This window comes from Pteropus medius, unplaced genomic scaffold (genome assembly GCF_902729225.1).
Source record: "Pteropus medius unplaced genomic scaffold, Ma_sr-lr_union100, whole genome shotgun sequence".
NCBI classification, from domain to species: Eukaryota; Metazoa; Chordata; class Mammalia; order Chiroptera; family Pteropodidae; genus Pteropus; species Pteropus medius.
In genome coordinates, this window is record NW_024354875.1 from 33,745,278 (window position 1) to 33,770,583 (window position 25,306).

Below are 25,306 nucleotides of genomic sequence, written 5' to 3' on the forward strand. Positions count from 1 at the left end.
AAAATTCAAGTTGATATAGAAAGAAAAATGTCTTCTAATTACTCCATGTGCTAAATTACAAGGACCTACATTCCAGACACACACAACCATGGAAAGAAATCTGAGAAATAATGGTGACCTAAAGCCTGCTTAATAAAGCATGTTAAAGTGATAAGAAGTCTGACACTATAAAGCACAGTTTTTACAATAAAAGATGTATTGGGTTAATATGGCTACTCACTGATGCTTACCTGACTAAATATCTTAGCACATTAAATCATGGATACTTACAATCAGTCTTAAGATAAACCAGCTTTCACATTTTCAAGCCCGGAACATGTTATCTTTCCTGCTACACATACTTAAGTTTGGAAGTTTTAAGGCTTTAAAATATATAGTAAAAATAAACCCTAGCAATTTGGTTACCAACTCAGATTTGCTTTGACATTATTTTGTAAGTCTATATATAAAAGGACCTTGGTTAGAAATCAAACACTTTTTTTTTTTACAAAGGGAAGAGGAGATAAAAGAAAAGTCAATCTCACACTCACACAATGCATTTAACATTATGTTGAACTGCCTTCACATTCCTATCCACGTTAAATCAAAATAAATGTAACAATAAACTGCAGTAGCAAGTGTTAACAGAATTCAAAGCAGCACCAAATTAATCATGTAGAATATATTAAAAAAGCATAAAAAAAAAGAATAAGTAAGACCGAGTATTTCTAAAAGTTCTGACATTATTTTTATATTCTACAACACTATTTTGGACTACATATATTTCAAAATATTTTTCAATAGTAACTACCATATTACAGTATATTTACATTTAAAAGCAAGTCATTACAGTTCAGTTTCTATTGTCCTCTGGGAATAAATTAGTCATTCTTTCTTGTAATCAGTATACTTCAATATTCAAAATACATATTTTTAAAGAAGACTGAATATATAACATAACAAAAATAAACACTACTTCTATGAATTCAAATTACAAAAGGCATGAATTATTACACATTGAGTTTAGCTCTTTGAGCCCAACTGTGTATCTATGAAGAGCATAATGATGTCATATTGCTTTTATTGCTGAAAATGTAATCCAAGCAAAGCAAAGGAGGAAAGAACCACCCGCAACCCAAACAAACTTAGCGAATACAAAATGAAAAGCAACATCAATTTCACTGCAGACAAACCCAGTCACACAGATTAAGCAAGCACAATACTGGTGCGTCTTATCTCTGACCACAGGAGGAGGGTAGACAGATTCTACAGGATGAAGAAATTCAGACTATGTAATAGGCAGAATCAATTGTTACCTGCCTCAATCAATGCCGCTCCACTTTCACTGTTCAGCAGCTCACAAATAATTAAAGTTATCCTGGACAAAAACCTCATCTGTAATGACTAGCTAACCGCCACCATGACAAACTTCAAAGTCAGTGATATCAATCTGAATTCAATAGTGTGGAACTGGATATAGCTGATGAATAAGTATGAATCTTACCCTGATGGTCCATGCACGCACTTCATCTGGGCCTGCAGTGAAAAAGTATTCTAGTTGGAGTGCTGCAAACCCAGCCTTAATGATCTTTGGCAAAGCGCTGAAATAAAATGAAACAAATTCACTCAACATACAAGTTGACTGTGTAAGAGATTGGTATAGAGCTAAAATGATTCATTTCAAGCAGAAAATATTAAAGATATTAGTAAATGACCATTCATCTCTCATAGTGTACTTGAAGGTCAGAAAGCATATAACAGTTTCTAAAAAATCTCCTAAAACTGGTTTTAATTGTATTAGTCTGAATGTATCATTTTAAAATTGTTTATTATATAAAAGAGAAAAACTTGATCTATCCATCCTATGGCTATTTTCTTCCAATACTAGTTATTTCTAGCACGTGGGTCATGAAAGCAAAATTATTTGATTGAAATCCAATGTTTAAACAATATATTATGGTTACTCAGAAAAAATTAAGGCAACTGATTCACCCTTTCCCCTCCCCCACTGAACATGACGAAAGAGTTTTGGCGATCATTCCTTCTCAAAAATATACATAACTAATACCTATGTTATAATTAAAACACTGTACGGAGATGACAGATGACAGTTAAAAACTTAATTTAAAATAAATCTTTTCACTCTGTCTCATGGTAAAGAAAGGAGAAGATTCCCTCTTTATAATGGTAATTACTCTGTCATTTATTATTCTATCAGCGCAAGCAATTAAATTACTGCAAGGAAATAGTTGATAATAAAGTGTAGGGAAAATGAATGCTAATTAACCTTTGTGTCATGTTCGCTTCTAGATACTTCTGTCTCTCCTCAGCACTCAATTCTTGCAACTTGAGTTCCAAGGCCCCACTAAAAGGAATGACCAAGGCACCTGGGTCATACTTGTCCACCCACTCTTTAATTTTTATCAACCTGTAGACAAAAAAGGGCACAACATTATCTTGTAGTGCATGCATGACTGTACCACATTCATTATTATCAAGTAGCACATACATATTCATAAGAATTGCACGGTTTTATGATGCCATCTTTTGTGTATAGCTTTCCAAGGTCAAGGCATTAACAGGCAGCAATTGCTTCAGGTATACGCCATAATATTTTACTGTAACCTAGTTTTACTTTAGCACATTATCTGTAGGAATCATAACACAAATATTTTAAAACTTTTTAAAGTTATACTGAATTTGTTCAGCAGTAACACCAGTGCCCTTGAACATCTCAATTTTATGATTTATTTTCCCTACTTTACAAAGTAGACTTTTAAAAAACCAAAACATAAAGTTCTATTTGTATAGAAATCATATCTAAAAGTGTCAGCTCATTTTGAACAGTCTTTGACAAATAAATAATTTGTTCCATCCAGATATCTATAAGCCTAGCTCAGAGCTTACAGTTGTATTAGTTTTGAGGGAGACTTCTGCTAATCAAAACAAATATGTCCAGAAATAAAGATTTACAAACCTAGTCGATTATGTTCATACTGCTCTTATGAATCTCACTTTTGTAGGATCATGAATAATAGAACAGCAGAGGAAATAAATTCCTTTAATTGTAAAGGGTTGGAAAAGCCTAATCAGTTAGGAAACTGATACCAAGTATTACCTGAAAAGAGGACTGAGTGATTTTTTTTTCTTTCAAAGCGTGGAGTATTTTGACAAAGTAGTAGTTAGAACATAAATGAAAAAAGTGTAGAAAAAATATTAACCAAATTCCGATCCTACCACTTTGCTAGCTTTTTATTCTTGGGTAGGTTATTTATTAAACCTTTCTAAGCCCCAGTTTCCTCATCTATAAAAATGGAGATAATAAAAGTACATAATATGTTGTAAAGAACCTAGAAAAGTAATGCCTGGCATATAGTTAACAAATATTAACACTAATTACTATTATTCATTTTCATTCTCAGATAATCATAGTATATATGCCAATGATTCTGGAATACTGTATAATAGAACTGAATACAGATTTCAGAGAAATTTATATTAAAAAATTTAATGTATACCATGCATAGTTCCACTAGTCTCCCATATTTAGACCACGGTTTAAATAGCTACTATGGCAAAAAACTGCGGCAGGAATCCTTTAAATAATCAGTGTTAATGTTGCTTTAGGGGAAAAGAAACAAAAGAACTGAACCATAAATTCATTAACACTCACCCAACAAGAAAATGGCAGAGGACCAGAGTTATTAGAAAACTAACACTATATATGGCCTACTGAGTAGGATTTAGGATGGGATAAAGGAATGAAAAATTCACACAATAGTTTGTACATGTTTTTATACAAGACTAATCTATTGTTTGTTTAATGTTTTCAGTGGTTTTTGATCTTTGTAAATTTTCTTTCTTTTGGTCATAACCTAAAAAAATGGTCCTATCCAATAAATAAACAAATACATATTTATTTTGGAATAAAGTAGTTGTCCTTTTAAACAGGAAATCCAAACCGTATATTTTCTTATCCAAAATTATGAAGGACAGGTTAAGAAAAAAAGGGAAAATTTTAATTGATACTTCTGCCTATAATAAAATGAAAGTCTAAGTTACTTTGGACTTACACTATTCAAACAAAACTGTACATTAAAATATAACATATGTTTATTATACACATCAATATACAATCAAATATGTAATTTTAAAAAAGATCATATACCAAATACAGATTCAATGAAATAAAATAAAACATGCCCATGTAAAAGGATAATATAAAAATATCATATACATTTTGTTTCATAAATATGGTCAACATAACTAATAAAACTAGAACTGTTATGAAACAACAAGATAAGAAATAATTACTTTGGCTAAAACATCAATTCAGAATAACAATAGTTCTACCCTGTCATTTTAACAGCCTTTCCTGCAGAGTCCTCAGAGGGATTATTTGCATTCCTCAGGTGTTCTATTGTACAATTCAGATGAATAAAGACTTACAAATCATTCCTCTACCGCCAATGTGAGACTTTGATCTGGTGAATACACCATTGTACCTTAACTATAATTGGCAAAAAACCTGACAGTGTAGAGCATCACAAGCTTAATAACAAAGGAGAATATCTCAAAGTGTTGACAGATGATCTTCATAATGCAGAAGCAGAGCTGGTACATTTTAGCAATAAATGAGCACTGAGGTCTAAAGGTCTCTAAAGTGACTGACATCAGACCTGCTATAGCCTTACTAAAAGAAAAAGGTACCGTAGCACTCTCCGTAAAGTGAGTTAGGCTCTTTGCCTGCAAGCTTCACTTTTGTGACTTTCACTGTCATAGAAAACACAGGGAAGATGAAAAGTGAGTTAGGTTCTTTGGCTGTCTGCTCTACTTTTGTTACTTCTACTATCAAACAAAAGTGAGAAACGTCCCAAAGTGATTTTTAATTACATATCTGAAATAAGCCTTGGGTAATTAAAAAAAAAAAAAAAAAGACTTGATTTCAAGATTACAGATTGAAATACATATAATATAACTATTAAGTCCGATGGTTACAAAAGTGTGATAATGAGGCCAAGATCACAAGTTTGAACCCCATTGGGACCAGTTACCTTTTGCAGAAAAATGTCTATTCTATTGCTATAAACCATATCCCAAACTACAGTCATCTCAAAAAATGTGTGCTATTGGCACATGAGGGATATAAAATCAAAGTTGAGCTCAGCACACTACTAGAAAAACAATTTCAAGTACATTCTATCAAAATGACTAAATAATAATCTCCCTATACAAATGTTAGCAAATGCCTAAAGAAAACTATGCAATTGTTAGTGAGAAAAATGATGATGATGATGATATAATCACAGAATATCAAATTATATGAGGGGAGAAGCAACAGTAAACACAATACACTCCTGAGAGTTCGACTGTAAAGACTTTCATATTACATATTCATTTTATAAATTTGTATAAACAGATTGCAAGGAGATCCATCCTTCTCTTGATAAGGAGCCAGAGCTACACTGATTTCTTCAAAGTCTTAAGAATGACAAAGGGAAAAAAGAACTACCATTAATTGTATTTTTCTCCCTGGTAATGAAGCAAGAGGACAAAGCAGGGAAGATTAGTTTTAAGACTAAAAGGGTGATGCTTTGAGATGCACTGGCAGTTGTGATTTGTTAGATTCTTTGGCAGAATGAACTCTTTAACATTAAGTTAGTATTAGATTTCTAAAAGATTATGTCCCAAATTTACCTTTGGTCTTATAATCTGACTTTCTTAGCTAGTCTTGAAATTGCAGATTCTATAATTTGATTTTCTTAGGGTTATGTTTACATTGTTTTTCTCTTCCCAGACACTAATTTTATTTCTAAAAATTCTATTTGTTTCTCTTTCAAATCTATCTGCTCTTTTTGGGCAACATTTTATTCTTGTTTAATAAATTCTTAGTCCCTTTTGATATTTTAAACAGATTACTTTAAAAATTCCTTTCAGACTGCTCTAATTACTTATAGTTTCTCAGGTATCTCTGCCCCCACCACTTGTCATCTGCTAATGACCTCTCACAACAGCTGGTTTCCGTGTCTTGTTTTGGATGTGTGGTCATTTGGCAGTACTGGTTAAGTTCCAAGGGAACCTGTGGTCCCCTGGGTTGTGGAGATGTTATCTATTGGGGAGTTTTGTGGTTGTTTCTTCTAGGGAAAGACCTATGGAGGGTCTTGGGTGGTGGATTATTTTAAGCCTTGGTGTTTCTGCACTAGGATATTGGTAATGCAAATTAAGGCCCCTTAACCTCTTACAGTCCCAATCTCTAATTTCTTGAGAGTAACAGTTTCCTCCCTTGTGCAGAAGGGGTGAGAGTGGGGGCATTTTTCTAGTATCTGATCATGGAAAGTATAGCCTTTTCTAGGCTTTATGAGTGAGACTTGTTCCAGCACTGGTAGCCTGGAGTCTATGCCTCGACTGTTATTTCTATATGTTCACAAAGGCCTCTAAGTCATACATAAGTTCAGTGAGGTCCACACACTTTGATTCACTTTCTACTGTCAGGGGTCCTCTTGGTTTTTGGCACATAGAGAATCCCCTTTCTTGCTTTTAAGTCCTTCTATGTGTTCTAAAAATACCACACCATCATCAGTACAATCCTTTTCTGGTTATTTTCTCTGGTGTTTCTATCTATTAGAAACAAGAAGGAAGATTCTTGTATTGGCTATTGGCTCAGTCCACCATCTTAACTCAAAGCTCTCCATAATTAAGTTAAATCCTCCATTTTATTGTGTTCTAATACAATAGCTTTCAACATTTTTTGACTATCACCCACAGGAAGAAATAAATTTTATATATGAATCAAACATATGGTGCACAGACATTATTTTTATACACATATCCAAACTGAGACAGGTTTCACAAAATAATACCTTTATAATGTTAAATAAAAGAATTCCAAAGGTACTATTTGATATTCTGCATAAAACTAAATTCTTGTAACTTAAATTAACCCCCTGAAATAGTTTTCTCTAACACAATTAATAAGAACTTTATTTTCTATATCTCTTGTCCATTTAGCCATTCAACTACCCCCAGCTACTTAAACTCTGATTACATTTTCTAAAAATCCTTTAAAGATAGCTCAATCCAGCACTAAAGCCAAGTTACATTACCATTTATGATATTTTTGCTGAACATCAGAACTCTCGAATATTTATTTTGCAACACTGAAGTATATTTAAAATCTTTAAAGTTGTCAAATATGGTAATATTAGGTCCTTATTCCTAAGTTTTCAGGGTGAATCTAGGTCTTTACTTTTAAAAAAATTAGCAGTGATATCTTGCTTCTGACTGAAAATAACTGCTGGCAAGAAGTATATGTCCATATTCAGAAAATGATGCAACTTACACAAAGGAGGATCCAGAGCTGGTTCATTAACTGATGTGACATCATTCAGTTAATGTTATTGAGGACCTGACTTTTACTAAGCTAGTTCCCCTCATGCTGTTATGATATGGATGTGCTATAAATCCAAAGGATACTGATAAACACTGGGGTCATTTCTAGTCTCCTCCCTTGCAGGTTTACTCTCTTCTATTAAAACTGTTTAGAGTCCAAAGAATGACTTTAAGATATCACATTTCTCTTTTCCATTTTCCAAACATGATCACTGAAAATTAATGTCAATTAACGATGTTTTGAAACAAAAAAAAAAAAAAAAAAAAAAAAAAAAAAAAGAAAGAAAAAGAGAGTAAGGCTTATGGGAGGTATGACAAACATTATTTAATCAATCCAATTATTTTACAAATGGTAATAAATAATACTGGAAACCTGCAATAAAACAGCACAGACAATATACATACTGAAATGTGTACCATGAACAATATTCATTCAAAGCCAAAAAATTAACTGTAGAAAACTCAAAATTCCCAACTCTTAAAAATTCTTTGTTTAAGTTATTAAATGGGTTTATTAAGAAGTCAGTGGGAAAACAAAGAGGGAGAAGAAGAAGAAACACCAAAAAAGTAATTTCTCGTATAACTGATTAGTGTCTGGAAATCTAACCCCTCTTCTAAAAGAGATTCCCATCTTTGATGTATGTAATAGACTTCAAGTTTCAGTGTTCTTGTCCAACTTTACAGAGTTATGTAGAATAACAACTACAACTTTGCTCTTCAAAGTGGTCACATCATTTGGGTACTTGTTAGAAATGCAGAACCTCAGAATCCACATTTTAATAAGAACCCCAGGTAATTCATACACATGTTAAACTTTCAGAAGCACTGAACTAATAAAGGTCTTTGAAAATAAAAGCACATTAACTGAAAGCATAAAAAAGTCTGAGATAACTCTGTAGACCAATTGATAACTAAGCAGATGGTGACTACCTATATTCCACTGATAAGAGAGGAGCAAGAATATAATAGAAAAATTCCTGCTTACATCTTCCAGGTTCAAAAACCAGAAGGGGAAAATTTCAAGAAGTGTAAGACAAATGTTTGTTTTGAATCCCCTGCAATGTCAAAGAAGTTTCAGATTTACAATAAAAATAGTAAGTTTAGACAGAATTACTTTGGTCAACAGTTTCTTACTTTATAAGACTTAATTATCCCTCTCTTATTCTAATAAGCTTCAATACCTGGAAAAACATCTGTAGTAAGTTAGCTTTAGAGTCTAGATTCAAATTATCAGAAGTGATTCCAGCAGAGAGGACTTGATGAAATCTGAATTCATAACAAGTAAATGGAATATTACCACAAATTGTTTCCTATGAGGGCCTCACAGAACCACTGTCTGAAAAACCCTGTTCATTTTGCAGTCACTGTAAGTATGTGTGAGTATATATGTATGTATATGTGTATATAAAAGAAAAATTCTAGAGAAATGAGCATTTCTTTTGTAGCAAATAAATAAAAATTGGGTTTCAGGCTTTCTGTTTCAAGGATTAATAAGCTTTCTGACTCTAGTGGTAGTTAGAAGGTTACGAGGAAATTGAAATGATAGGTGTTATGACAAGCAGACAACCTTAAAAGCAAATTAGAAAAATTGGAATATATTTATCCCAACACTTTGGGCTCACCATGACTCTGAGATTTCTTTAACCCTTAATATTCTTTAAAGAGATAATGCAAAGATGATACATGCAATTAATCTATATGGGATAACATGTAAAAACTATATGGAAATATTTTCAGTCTTCAGCCAAAAGGCTCCATTAAACAAAGAAAAGTCTTACAATTAATAAGCAGGAAGAAACATCAGGATGAATCCTAACTAGAGTAAATTATAGTAATCCCATTCTCCAGTTGGCAACTAGTTTGAAAGTGGGCATATGAAACAGTTCTGGTCAATGTGGGGCAAGAAGGAAAGCCTAGGAAAAGATTCCAAAAGGTTTCTTCTGGTTCTTCAAAAGAAAAAAGAGAGTTTCTGCTGTTTACTATGTCCGGATCTTACCCCTGGAACTCTAGCAGCCATTTTGTGACCAAAAGAATGGAAGTGGAGAAAGATGAGAAAAACCCTTATTCTTGAAAATATCACAGTACACTGAATTAACAACCCTGGAAACAAACTACCTTGGGTCTTATTATTATGTATTGGGATTGCCTGTTATTTGTACCTGAAAGCATCCTGATAACCCTTATTTAAGTTTATGTCTGCAACCCCTCTTAACTGGTCTAACTCCAATTTATTCTTTAAGAAACCAGTTCCCGTAGAACATTCCCTGAGCATCCATTGGATAGATACTATTACCACACTCTACCTTATACGATAAATTACCTATTTTCCTGTTTATCTCCTCCCACTATAAACTAAAACTAAAAACTTTTTGAGATCAGGAGCTTATCTTTGTTCCGACTGATATACCCATAGGACTCTCCTAGCACAGCACCTGGTACACAGTAGATGCTCAAACATTCTCTGAATGAATTTAGCTGATACCTACTTGAGTGACCACAGGCAGTTATTTAAGGCCTCTTAGCTTTAATTTACTTATCTGCAAACTAATAAGTAGTTTTCAACCTGTTCTGGGTTCCCTGATGGAGCTCCCAAGGTGCTAGGACGAGAAAGGGTAGAGAAAGCAAGGGAGGAATGAACAGGGAGGTTATGGACCTTCTATTTTTGCATTTCAACCAGAGCTGCATCATTCTTATTCCTGAATGTCTGCATCAAATTTCATCAAAAGAAAGAGTTCTGTTGTTTTTAACAACTCTAAAGTTTAATGGCTGAATAATACCTTTCAGACAGCAAATTCTATTATTTTATGGCAAATGCCAGAAATCAAACAAATATAAGTCCTAAAATCTTTAGGCCCTTCAGATTTCTGCTTAAATGCTACTTTTTACCACCTTAAAAAAAACAAAAACAAAAACAAAACCCTCTCCCTTCCCATTTTCGGTCACTCTCTATTCCCTCACCTTATTTTCCTTTATGGCACTTATTATATTATGTCCTTAATGTTTATTGTTTTTCTCTCAGCATTGCTGAACCCACTTTACCCAGTTATTAGGGCAAGAAACTTTTTGGATATTTTATCAACTGCTGTATCTCCAGTACCACTTATAACAGTGCCTGGCACAAGCAGATCCTCAGTAAACCAATGAATAGAAATGAATTAAGTTAAAAGTTAATGTAAAAGAGATTAGGTAAATGAACATTGAGAAGTACATATGATTCTTCTGCTAGAGTCAACCTTTAGACAATAGTAAGCTGTAGCTGACTTAATCATTGGAGGTATTCATGTTTATTAGCTAGAATGGTGGCGTGAACGATCGTAACAATGGAACATAGGGGAAGAATATCTAATTCCAGTAAGGCTATACAAACAAACAAAAATTCATTAGTGGGGTTATTTTCATTCCCAAGTTAAATCTGTGGCTTGCACTACTGTAATTCAAATCTGAACATCAAGGCTCATTATAAATGTACCAAAATGAGCACCTAAAATTTTAAGATGTTTCCTGAATCTCATGCTTCTTACTCCTTCAAGGCTACTAAGTTATGACTTGTGTTCAAACTAAGTGGCCCCAAGTAGGGTACATTTCTCATACTTTAGAACGGTGTTTCTCAAAATATAGTTTCTGGACCACCTGTGAATCCAGGACTCTACAAGAAAACCTAGATTTATACTTTCTGAAAGTGGGATTTGCACCCAACCCTTACAATATTTTGCACTCTGATAGCTGAGAGGCACTATTTTTTAATCTCTGCCATTTCTTTGCAATTCTATATTCTAGTTTTAAACACTGCACAGAGAAATATTTTGTAATTATAGTTGTCATGAGGTATGAACCCAAAATTTGTAGCCTGAGACTATGAAACTCTTAGCTGGGAGAAAACTTCCCAAATATGTTATGATCCTATAGATAAGACAAAATTACTTCTGGCTCTCGGACCCTGGGATAAACTATCTTTCCTTTTACTATTGTGCAAAGAGGAAGATACCAAGTTGATGCAATCTATAATCAGAACATAAATTTATAGGGAGAGCAACATATCTTGATTTAACAATCACAGATATAATTTTTTAGAGAATGTAGATGGTATCAGAAATGGGACTTCCGCATCCAGACTACTTACGAAAAAGAAGACAATCAAAAGACTACCTTTGATATTTTTATAGATATGGGGAAGAAGACGTTTCGAAGAAGAGTATATATATATTTGAGTGTGGGGGAGAGCATGCATTGCAACACATCATAGAGGTAGTGTGCCAAAGAAACAGTACTATAAAGATGATGAAAACGTCAATACTGAGTCTTTCTTGTGACTGGCCTAAATATATGAAGGGCTTGTAAATGATAAAAACTGCAAAACATCATTGACAGAAATTAAAGACTAAAGTAAGTGGAAAGACATCTGTGTTCAAGGATTGGAAGACTTAGTATTGTTAAGACAGCAATATTCCCCAAATTGATTATCTATAGATCAATTTGCAATCTATCAAAAGTCCAGCTTTTTGTGCAGAAATTTACAAGCCCATCTTAAAATTCCTGTGAAAATGAAAGTACCAAGAATAACCAAAACAATCTTGAAAAAGAACAAAATTGGAGGACTCTCCCTTTCCTATTTCGAAACTACTATAAAACTACAATAATCGAGACTATGTAGCACTGGCATAAGGGAGGAATATAGATCAATGGAATAGAATTGAGAGTTCAGAAATAAATCCATATATCTACAATCAATTAAAAAATATTTTCAATTTTGGTAAAAAAAACCTCATAAAATTTACCATTTTAACTATTTTTATATTACAGTTGAATATTGTTAACTATAATCACATTATTGGGTAATAACTTTCTGAAACTTTTTCATCTTGTAAATCTGAAATTTTATAGCCATTGGAGAACATCTACCTGTTTCTATGACCCCAACCCCTGGCAACTATCATTCTACTTTGTTTCTGTAAATTTGACTACTTTGGACACCTCTTAGAAGTAGAGTCATACAATTTTTGTCTTTTTGTGATTGGTTTATTTCACTTATCATAATAGCCTCACGGTTCATCCACGTTGTAGTATATGACAGGATTTCCATCTTTTTAAAGGTTGAATAATATTCCATTGCATGTATATATCTCATTTTATTTATCCATTCATTCACTGATGGATATTTGGTTTTTTTTACCTCTTGGCTATTGTGATGAACATGGGTATGCAAACATTTCTTCGAGAACCTGCTTTCAATTCTTTTGGATATATACTCAGAAGTATGAATGCTGGGTTATATGGTAATTCTATTTTAATTTTTGAAAGAAACTTTAAAATTTTTTTCATAGTGGTTACACCATTTTTCACTCCCACCAACATCGTACTAGGGTTCCAATGTCTCCATATCCTTGCCATCACTTGTTATTTTCTTTTTATAGTGGCCATTTTAATGGGTGTGAAATGACTGCTATCTCACATGGCTCTTATTTGCATTTTTCTAATGATTAATGATGTTGAGCATCTTTTCATGTGCTTGTTGGCTATTTGTGTATCTTTTTTGGAGAAGTGTTTATTCAAGTTCTCTGCCCATTTTTAATGGGATTATTTGGTTTTTGTTGTTTTTATTGAGTTTATGTTATGGTCAATTGATTTTTGACAAAGGCACCAAAATAATTCAATGAGGGAAAAATAGTCAAGAAATGGTGCTTAGACAACTGGATATCTACAAACAAAAGTTAAAATGGGCCAAAGACCCATGTAAGAATAAAAACTATAAAACTCTTAGAAGAAAATAGGTGGACATCTTCATAACCTTGGATTAGGCAAATTTCTTAGATATGATACCTGAAGCACAAACCACCAAAGAAAAAAATAATTAGACTTTACCAAAATTAAAAAATTTGTGCACCCAAAGATACTATCAAAAAAGTGAAATGATGATCCACAGTATGGGGAAAAATATTTGGAAATCATGTATCTGATAAGGGACTCACAGCCAGGATATATAAAAAACTCAGTAATAATTATAATTTATGACAATAATAAAAAGGCAAAAACCCAATTTAAAATGGGAAAAGTACTTGAATAGATATTTCTCCCAGGAAGATACACAAATTGCCAATAAACATATGGAAAGATGTTCAATATCACTAATCTTTTGAGAAATGCAAATCGAAACCACAATGGGATACCACTCCACACCCACTAGGATGATTATAATAAAAAAGACAGAAAATAATAAGTGGCATACCTATGCAATGGAATGTTATTCAGCCATGAAAAGAAATGAAAAACAGCTGACCCTTGAACAGCGTAGGTTTGAACTGTGAGGGTCTACTTATATATGGATTTTTTTCAACAAACACCATAAATGTATTTTCTCTTCCTTATGATTTTCTTAACATTTTCTTTTCTCTACCTTACTTTATTGTAAGAATACAGTATGTAATGCATTTAATGTACAAAAATGCATTAATCAAATTTTTATGTAAAGCTTCTGGTATAGTAGACTATTAGTAGTTAAGTTTTAGGGAGTCAAAAGTTATAGATATTTCTGACTGCACAGAGTCAGTACTGATACATGCTGCAATATGGATGAAACTTGAAAACATAATGCTAAGTAAAAGAAGCCATATACAAAAGGCCACATATTATATGATTCAATTTATATGAAATATTCTCAATAAACATCCAAAGAGACAAAAAACTAGATTAATGGTTGCCAGGAGTTAAGTAGAAAAGGCAATGGGCAGTGACTATCAATAGGCACAGGATTTCTCTTTCGGGTGATGAAAATGTTCTGGAATTAGTGGTGATGCGGGCACAATATTGTGAATATATTAAACCCAGTGAAATGGCATATAGTAAGTCCTCAATTATTGATATTCTTGGAACTGGTGGAATGAAACCAATTTTGCCATAAGCTTAACTGATATAAACAAGAATTAAGTTCCTATGGCATCTCATTAATGTTATAACCAAACAATGATGAACAAAATGATGTTATTCAAAGACCTGCTGTACTTTAAAAGGAAGAATTTTGTGTAAGTTAATTATCTACAAAATAAACAATCTCAAAGCTAAACTAAGAATTTAAAGATAAAAAACAACATGCTAATATTCTGCACATTATGATCCTATCTCTTCTTTCAGGCATAGTAGCAATCAATAGAAAAAGAGATTTTGGAGTAAGGCAAATATCAATTCAAATTCTAGCTTAATCGCATATTAGCTATAAAATACTGGGGAAGCCATTCGAGCTTCTGAACCTCAGTTTAATCACCTGTAACACAAGTAATAATACATATCTTCACAGGTAAATGTTAGTATTAAAGTGCCTAGAACACAGGAGGCCTTCGAATGTTAGCCCCCAATCTTAGTTGTCTCCTATCAGTGAGTGAGGTCATTCCTTACAGTTACTGTAGAGTTAAAAATACTGTTAGACTGCCTGGGAGTAAAGAATGAAAGCTCTTTTTAAAAGTCAGGTCTGTATTTCTGGGAAGAAGTCTTGCCTAATTGATTCTCTACAGAGAGGGAGGTAACTAGAAGGGAAAGAATTCAAGTATGATGACTGCAAAAATATATATAAAGTAACTATGTGTACTAATAAGCATCATGCTAGATCTTGGGAATGGAGCTTTGAAAAAGGGTGTGTATGTGAGGGGAGAGAAAACAAACACAACTATAAAAGAGCATGGTAAGTGTTATGATGGGGGTGGTGGTGGTGCACAATCTCAATAAAGGAAAATTTTGGCCTCATTAAAACCAGGAATTTTGGAAAAACCAATGCATTTAATGTATTTTTTTTTCCCAGTTATGTAACAGTTTTTCCTCAGGTTAATTTAGTTATGAGAGGAAAAGCACAAAAGGAAAGGGATTTTTCTTCGTGACAGAGCTGAAATTTTGTGGGGCTAAGAAAGATAAAAAACTCCCAAGGGAAGTATACATATGGGTATGTATGTCAGAATTCATTTGCACAGACCTCCTTTCCCAAATGGATCCTTCTTCTTAAAGTTGGTTTTAATTCAGCCTCTGGAGGGTGCTTCCATATTCTAACAAAGAAGTCCATTTACTCATGATCTGGTTTATCCAAATCCTCTATCTACTATGTAGGAGAGATGTGAATTTCATAAAAGCGCAGACACAAAAGGATACAAATGCAAGGCAAATAGTCACTGTGAAAAAGGGAAAGTCACCGTTTTAGTATCTTTGGAGAAAAGGGATTTGAGGCAGGAGAGGAACAAGAAGCACTAAAAAATGAGAAAAGCTCTTATGAAAACTTCAAGTCACAAATAAGTACATGCAACTTTTCTTAACATAATATTTTCAGAAGTGCTAAATGGAACTATGTTAGATGAGAGATGAAGTGTTTTTTCCCTATCAGTTTTATGCAATCTGTAGCAAAACTTTCAGCTGATTCTGAAAGAACTTATTTTGTTATAGTTTATTTTCACAAAATTTGGTGTACATAATCTTATTCAAAGTTCAAATTGGCTTAATGAAATATTTTTGCACAAGAAAAGGAATAATTAGGAAACATGTGAAAGGAGAATCACATCTACCAAAATTTGTAGTTGGTTTCATAACTTGTAGTTTGTCCTAGCAAGCAATAAGCCAGAGTCCATTATATTACTTAAAATACGTTGTATGCAAAATTTTTAAATAAATTTATTTTAATGAAAGGAATCCTATAATTAAAGGACTCCCACAGGCAATCCCTTTGCAAAGGGAGGCAGTATAGAATGTGATTATAAAGAACTGGGGCCAGAGAGGAGGGATCCTAGCCATGTCATGGAACCTTTCTAAAGACTCAGTTTTCTCACCTATAAATGGAGATAATAACAGCATCTGCTTCAGAGGGTTGTTGTGAAGATTAAATGAGAACATACATATAAAGTGCTTATAAGCATGGTATCTGACACAAAGTAAGTGTTCAACATATATTAGCTATTATTATTTATAAAGTGAAGAATGGCTTTGCCTTTTTTGAGCTTCAATGTTCAGACAATGATTTCTTAAACAAAATTATATTTTGTACTTATCTGTAATCCATCTATTAATCAGATTTATCTGAGAGGGCAAGTCTAAGTACTAACCACTACAAATTTATTTAAAGACATTTCTTTTCTTCCTTTATTTTCCTTCTTACACTGTCCTGTCTGCTGTATAGAACAATGGCAAGTTTTGCTCCTCATTAAAATCATTGCTGAATTATGTTCCCCCAGTTCTAAGAAGAGGCAAAAAATTATTTAGGGTTGCAAATAACATATATAAAACAGATTTGAGGTAAACTAGTAGAAAACATACTTGACTTTGCTATAATTTCTAAACCAATATTATTCAAAGTGGTCTAGGAACCACTCATTACTTGGCTCTAGGTATGAAGAGCAGCTTCTCAGACTCTGTTCCCTGGCCCTACTGTGAGAGACAAAACCGATGAAACATTTTTTCCTTTGCTCCCAACTCCTAGCTCAAAGGTTTCTCTTTACCACCTTGACACACTGCCTGCTACATTTATATCTACTGTTTTAAATAAATTCATTCGAAAAGAAATTGCCAAGGTGATTTTATTAATGACATGTTACAAACAAATGCATATTCTTGAGTGGTTTCTCTTTATCAGCTATGCAATTGACTTAAGTCCAATATTTAATTTTGTTCCCAGGGGATATATCTTTTCTCTAATGATTAGTCTAACAGTTATTAAAGGTATTCTCTTTACATTGTAATCAAAGAAGCATTAAAATAATATGCCACTTTTGCCAAATTAGTAAAGATTAAAGCAACAATAACATCTAGTGTTGGCTGGGGGGTAAGGAAAATGTATTTTCTTGGATGGCTACAAGGATGTTCACTATACTTTATTCATTAATTAAAAAAAAAAAGAGGGCAAATAATCTAAATAAAAAAACACAATCTCTACCTCCTCTCTATGTTGCTCTGTGTGTTTTACTGGTGAGATGTATGACTTCCATAGTATATGTCAGAATTTTTTTTTTATCCATTCTCCTACTGATGGACATATAAGTTGCTTCCAGTTTGGGGCTCTTATGAATAAGGTTGCTATTATTTTGTGAAACAAAAACATTGATAACATATGAACATATGTTTTCATTTCTTTTAGTTAAATACTGAAAGTTGGAATTACTAGATCACAGGGTAGATGTATGCTTAAGTTAAAAAAAAAATAAAACAAAACAAAAAACTGCCAGTTTTCCAAAGTGGTCATACCATTTTATATTCTCACTAGTAATACATGACATTCCTATTCTACCTCCTTGTCCAGATTTGGTGTTGTTAGTTATTTTGATTTTAGCCATTCTCATGAGTATAAAATCATACTCATGAGAAAAAAATTTTTTTTCTTTTATTTTCTACTTAACAGAATGATAAATTCATTGTGGTTTTAAATTGCTCTTCCCTGATGCTTAAGATGCTGAGTACCTCTTCAATGTTTATTCATGTATCTTCTTTTGTGAAATGTATATTTAAGTCTCTTGCTCATTTTTAAAACTGGATCACTGGTCTTTACATTATTCATTTGTAGAAACTTAAAAGATATATTCTGAATATAAGTCCTTAGTCAGATATTTGTGTAGTGAATATATTTTTCCAGTCTGTGACAAGTCTATTCATTTTCTTAATGGTGTTTTTTGATGAACAGAAGTTATTCATTATAATGAAGTCCAATTTTTTCTTTTATGGTTAGTGCTTTTTGTGTATCATCCAAGAGTTCTTTGCTCATCCCAAGTTGTGAAGACATTCTTCTATGTTTCAATGAAGAATCATGGACTGAGAAAATGGCAGCATGAACATGTTTAAAGCAAATCAGAATGCCCTGCAGATAAAAAGAATCTACAGAGTCAAGGATGATAAGCTAGGAAGAAGGCTGTTACCTAACGCAAAAACAAAGTGATGAGGTTTTAGTCTTGGTTGATAAGCAGGTAACTGAAGAGGAAGGGATGAATAAGGGCCAGACTTAGAAGAAAAAAGATAGAACTTAGTGATTAAGTGAATATGGTGTATGAAAGAAGATATGTTAAAAAGATTTGAAGAATTTAAACCTAAAAGATTCAGAGAGTGCTAGTACTATCAACAAAGATAGAAAAATCTGAAAGTAGGTCCACCGTGGATGAACCATAGGAAAAATAAGGAGTTTTGTCTTGTACATATTAAGCTTAAAAAATGATAATGAAATAGCAAAATGGAATTTTCTTTTTGACAGTCAGGAATAATGAAACTTGAAGAGGGCTAACAGGAGAAGTTCAAGATGTTGATTTGCAGATCATTAGCAGAAAGCAGTGCTTCTCAAAGTAACATCCACGTACCGGTAGCATCGGCATCACCTAGAAACTTATTGGACATGACAGTTCTCAGGCTCCACCCTGAACCTACTGAATTAGATAGAATTCTGGAGATGGGGCCAGCAATCTGTGTTTTAAGAAACCCTCCAGATGATTTCAATGCATGCTAAAGTTTGAGAATTACTAGCATACAAGTTAGAGTTTAAGACATAAGCACCGAGGGCAAGTGAAAAAACTTATCACTCATTTACTAATCCTTAGGGAAGTGTCATGGCAGGCAGAGAGAAAATCAGTAAAAGGAAGAGATTAGAAGTGTAAGGCTAATATACCTATCACTCAAAAGCCAAGCAGAAGAAAATGCCATAAAGTTTCTAAGAACAGTTTATTCTGAAAAAGTGGAGACAGAAAGACAGAAACAGATACACAGAATGAAGTGTTTTTTCATCTATTATAGACCTCTTCCTCTCCCTCTCCCCATGGGGGTCATACTTTTTTGAAGAAAAATATTACTCAGGATATATTTTCCATACTAGCTTTCCTTTTAAAAAAGGGAACTCTACAAAGTAATAAAGAATACTACTATACAACCACATTTCTTTTAAAAGGAAAAGAGAAACTGACAGGCATCTTACATATGTAATTTTATTTAATACTTACATAATTCAAGGAGGAAGTAGAAAGGGGCTGCAGTGTGAAAGGCAAGTAGGGGCAAAATAAATTGTTGTTCTAAAGACTGGAGAAATAACAGAATGCTTATATGCTGGTGAGGAGCATCCACCAGGGAAGGAAAAACTGATGATTTCAGGAGAGAGAAGAAGGAACTACTTTGGTAGATGAATGGGGACATATTATCATCTACACCCCTGAAAGACTGTCTTTGGTTAAGTGCGTAGACCAGCGGTCAGTAAATCACTGCACATTTTTGTATGGTCCATAAACTGAGAATGAATTTGACATTTAAAAACATAAGTGAATAATTTTGATTTTCAAAAAGCTGGTAGAGAAATATGTGGGTTAGTTTGAGCATTATTGGATCTTCTTGGGTCTTTCTCTTTCTGAGGAGACATGCATTCTACACAATGTCCCAAATAAAGGCTGTACTACCATCCTGAGCAAAGCTTCCACTCAGAAACTTCTACCTTGTCAAGGTTTTATATTTAAAATGATTTCTTAAAAAAAAAAGATTTTGTGACAGTGAAATTATATGGAATTCAAATTTCAGTGTCCATAATAGAAATATGATTGGCACATGTCATGCCCATTTGTCTGTCTATCTATGGCTGCCTCTGAAGTATAACAGCAAAGGGGAGTAGCTGTAACAGAGACTCTATGGTCCTCAGAGCCCAAAATATTTACTATTGATCCATTATAGAAAACACCTGCAGAGAGTCTATACGCCTGTGCTCTAAATCTTAGATGTATCTAACCAGAATTGCCTGACTTCAAATGATCTAGATATTTCTATTAATGAATACTAAAAGTCACTGTCGAACCATAAGGGATAAACTCAACTGAGTTCATCCAGCCAGTCATTAAATTAATTAATATTTACTAAGTCCAGTGCCAAGCACGGGAGATATAAAATGAACAAAACAGGCATGGATCTAATCTCATGGAATTTTAATTTTTATGAGACAGAAAGACAGACAAATAAGCAAGACTATAGTCTGTGATAAGTGCTCTGAAGCAAATACGCATAATGCTGTGAGCAAAAGGGAGTCTGGGGGATTACTCCTAACAGGGTAGTTAGTTAGGGAAGGTGTTTCTGAGGAAGTCACAGGAGCTACCATGGTTTGGGGAAGGGGTATAGAGAACCATAAGGGATAAACTTATGGTTTATGAAAGGCAAGTAGGGGCAAAATAAATTGTTGTTCTAAAGACTGGAGAAATAACAGAATGCTTATATGCTGGTGAGGAGCATCCACCAGGGAAGGATGCTCCTTTCTACTGCAGCCCCTTTCTACTTCCTCCTTGAATTATGTGGGGGAGGGGGATAATGAAATGTTCTTAGATTTCTGCAGACATAGAAATGAGGATGGAAAAATTTATACATTGTGAGTAGCACATGTACGGAACACTTTCCCTGATGAATTTTCCAGTGGTATTTTTACTACAAAGTACACACAGTGTAATTATATAATGGGTTCAAATGGTTTGGGAACAAAATACAAATTAAAAAAAAACCCCAACACTGTATAATTACCTAATTACCCAAGAGATAGGAATGGTTCCAGAAAGCCATTTTCACTTATCAGGTATATACAGTAACAGTTGTTTTTTTTTTTTAAATGGTGGAGAAACATTCCTCACAAGGTAAGCTTTATAGGATACTGGCAAACATAAACATGCCAAAGAAAGTATGAATGGGAAGTATTTCTTAATTGCTGAAAATAAAGGTTTTCCTACTCTTTTATTCTAGGAACACATCACAGCAAATAAGTATTTTAAAAGATACTTATTAGTATCTTTAAAAGAATAAGTAATACTGGAAATCATAGAATGTTCTCTGGTTGTAATTCATACATAGTTAATGTAGTATAATATGCAAGTTGAAGCTTGACAAATAATAAGCTATGAACTTTGTGATAGAGTGTTGGTTCTTAATTCTAAATTTCTTACCTGGCATATACCAATATAACTAATTAAAACACAATCTGTACATTTTGTGGGTTGGCTATGCAATTTGTTCCATGTTAATTTATTCTTTCATTTTCTTGTTTTTTAGACAAAAATTAACAACTTTCTACTTAAAATTTAAGCAGGTTAAAGGAGTACAAAATAGAATGTTCAATAACCATTTTTAGGTATTTATAAAATAACATAATTCTAGTTTATTTATCCTTATGAAAAATGATAAAACATGATTTTCAACCATTTGAAAAGCCAGACACAGGTCTATCAAAATGTAAGGTACAGTCAATGTAATGATTCATAGTGTCTCTAGCAGAAAGATTCAGCAGTTCTCAATCGAGACCTTTATTCCTTCTCTGAATAAATGATGCCTGAAATTTTTATTCTTGTTCTAATGGAATTTCAATGGCCTTCACTGCAAATCTACTGGAAATTTTTGCATATTAAGTGGAAAAAATTAAATGATGTTAACCACATTTTAATGTGATTAAGGCTGACAGGGTCATTATTTCTGCTAATCACTCAGTTTAAAAAGCTCAAACAAAACTTTATAACAGACAAGGTTTTTAATTTTCTGTATATCTTGTTGAAATTTTAAAAAAAGCTGTAGAAGAAAAAGAAAGAAAAAACCATACTACGGCCCTTAACAAAAACCAATGAGTAGTTCGTACAATTTGCAGATGGGTTTCATTATACTTAATCTGGTGATGTAAAAACAAAAATGCAAAACAATCTTACACTGTACATGCTCCTCCGGTTTCTTTCCTTTTAAATATGAAGAGGGTAAGAAAAAGTGCTTTGTAGAATTTTGAGTTCTGTGTTTCCCATTTGCTGCTAAATGGAAACAAATATAGTTTTTTCTTTAGATCTTATAGCAAACTAAAAACAGAATTAATGCATAATACTGCCTTAAACAATTCTCCAATGTTTTATTTTTTAGATTAATCTATGCCATGCAACTGCAAACATTTCAAATATATTAATGTAAACTAAAAATCTTCACTGATAAAAATCTCCAAGAAAAGGGATGTTAATTGCTATCAGAATAGTTCTAATGATTAGCAGTACTTAGAGATAATTTGTCTTTTTTTTTTTTTGGAAAAAAATTAGTTTGTTCGTTGGTCATTTGTACTAGAAACTTAATATTAAATCAATTACTTTAAATGGCAGGTGTATTAGATGTAATTTTGGTACTCTATTTACAAAGAATTGTTTTTTAAAGTACATTATAATACCCTTGAAGCAAAAATGAGTAGGAACCTAGCCAAAAATATTCAGCCAGTAACCTCCCTAATTTTCTGAGCATTTCAATATTTTCTATAAAGAGTAACAGTTAAGCTAGGAACACAAACCATATAACATTATATAAGAATGAATGAAATACTGCTCTATTTTTTTTGTTGGCTGTCAACTGCTTAACCAATATTGGTTGTTGAAAATTATCTTTATCTTTCAGCTATTAAAATGGTAATTTCTAAAAATGATTTGAGGACTGTAATTCATTCTGACATATAAAGGTAATGTGAAACTACTCTTAATCCAGTAGTTGTAGTTTTTACAGAAACAAAATTAATCAGCTTTTAGAAAATATGATGAGCAAATGATTTTTGAAAAGAGATACACACCTGAAGTTCAGGCAGTCTAATTCACATTGCTTCACCCCAATCTAGTAACTTAAACCAAATTCAATAACTAAAAACAAAACATTTCAAACATAAAAAGATTAAACAAATATGTTTTGCATTGTAGTTTTCTAAAGCTTTATGAATCTATGATCGCTGAAAATAATAGTAGAACTAACAATTATAAAACTTAAACTACAGGTGCAGTACCTTTATCCAAAAGAAAAAACATCATCATCATCCTTTTCATGGTAAATTACTCAAGTGCATGCAAATAGATAAATGAGTTTGCCTCACTGATCACAATCTAAGCACCTAACAAAAGCAGAGCACCTGGCCATAAACAAGTCCTTTGAAATACAATTTAGTACTAAAGTTTGAGAAATTACTGTTCAGCTATCATATTAAAAACCATAACAAAACTATCTTTCAGCATGAAGCTCCGCTTTTTGTGAAGAAAAAGAGATTAGGATTTGTAGTATATATAAATATCAAGAAGTTTAATATTTGACAGAATAATCTTTGTTGCCCATAGAAAGAATTAATATTGTTGAACTTTAAAAAAAATTTAGTGTGATGCTATGCACTGGTGCATCAACTAATAACCCTCCAGAATTTCTGTGCTCATCTAAAAAGAGTCCCTGCTGAATGTTCTAATGCATTTTATTGTGAATCTTCAGCAAATAAAACTTCATGTATGAGCTCATGATGTGCTTTGCTGCCGGAAAGTCACAGACTCTGTGGGAAGCTCTTTATCTTCCCAGCAGTCAGTTCTCTGAGAACATCAGTGCAGCTACTGTAGTTACCTGTAGATTACTTGTATTTTCTCACATCTGTGTCCAGCAATCTAAACCATGATGATAAAGGGTCATTAGGTTTTGAGTGAGGAAGGGGATGGACTAGACAATTTGCTCTGATAAGCTGCTTGTTGGGAGCTCTAGTTTAGAATGTGAAATGTCGGATATGTACAGTTTTACACTAAAAGGGAAAAAGAATTGCACTTTTCAGCACTCACAATTAAAAATGATACAGTTTAATATCTCACTATAGTCTACTGATTCACATTTTATTTGGATAATTTATAATTAAAAGTATTTAAGAGAGATAATTTTCTGCTTGTAAAATGGACGTCTATGCTCTATTAGCCACAAAGAATTCAGGTACAATTACTAAGATAACTGCTGTTTGGAGCACAGCAAAGCAATTTCCCACAGTGGGACTTACAGTTCAATTTACCAGTTGGGCAAATATTTTGTGCTCTGTAGTGGCCTAGAGAGTTAAAAGCTATAGGTAACATTCGAGCAGTGTTATACCTAGAGAAAAGTTTCTTCAATCCAAATGGATGGTTTAGATTTCAAAAAGAATATCCTAAAAATACTGAAATTAATATTATATAATTTAAAAACTATCATAAAATACAGTTGTCACAGAAACCCTGACTGATCTCGTCTTCCCCAAAACAGGGCTCATAATTTACAACTCAGTGCTGTATTTTATTTTCATATTTGTATTGGGACCTAAACCATTATGATACTTAATCACATTTTCCTAGTAATCAGCTGACAGAATGTTATATTGATTATAGAATGGGAGTATTACTTACTTACTTAAAAATGGCTTAGAATAATTGTGTCAGGTTATAGAAATATAAAAAAGAAAAAAAATTGAGGGGCATCCTTCAATTATCATGTGGCATACCAAATAGACAGGATGAAAATATTAAGTGTTTTAGTGTAGTGAAAGAAAGAGCGGCTTAAAAGATGTTTGCTAAATTTGCATTCATAATTTACTTCATTTAGGTATGCTTATTTTAGTACAATATTATGTCTTCTACCCATCTTCCACCAAGGAAATTTTAAGAGATAACAGTGACTGGAACAAATAAAACACTGCCTTGCCTCAAAGAACTATATTAAAATTACAGAAGTGTGTGAATAAAAGCATACACTATTTTAAAATGAAACATCAAGCAGTGATTTGGATTTATGGGGAATAGTTTTAAAACGGTATTCATTTGGACCACCATTTGAAAGGCTGCTGAAGAAGAAAAATAAAAACGCTCATTTTCAAAGTTGTTTGCCGGTACTAAACACAAGCAAGCAATATTTTCCAACAGATTAAAGATAAACTAAGCATATAAAAACTTCTGTTCTTCCTTCCACATACATGAATTATCTAAAATCCTTTTATGAAAGATCACAAGACGGAAGATATGTCACTATTACCAATGTAGAGACATTTCTTAAAAACTATTGTAAAATATAACATTTTGGCAACTAACATTAACATCCTAAAGCAATATAAGAACACAAATCCATAATAATTATTCATACACCAAGCCACTGTAAACCTAAATCATTTCTGAAGACCTGAATGTGTCAAGAACTTTGACAATTATGACTGGAGCCA

At 32.9% G+C, this 25,306-nt stretch overlaps 1 protein-coding gene across 3 annotated transcripts in view; it reads right to left on the reverse strand.

Annotated features, from left to right (window-relative positions):
* OLA1 (Obg like ATPase 1) overlaps positions 1-25,306 on the reverse strand; it is a 148,182-nt gene that overhangs the window by 4,648 nt on the left and 118,228 nt on the right. For all 3 annotated transcript variants that reach the window (XM_039855964.1, XM_039855965.1, XM_039855966.1), the window contains 2 exons: positions 2,267-2,407; positions 1,484-1,580 (listed from right to left, as the gene is read on the reverse strand). In XM_039855964.1, the coding sequence (XP_039711898.1) occupies positions 1,484-1,580; positions 2,267-2,407 (238 nt within the window). The remainder of the gene's footprint in view (positions 1-1,483; positions 1,581-2,266; positions 2,408-25,306) is intronic.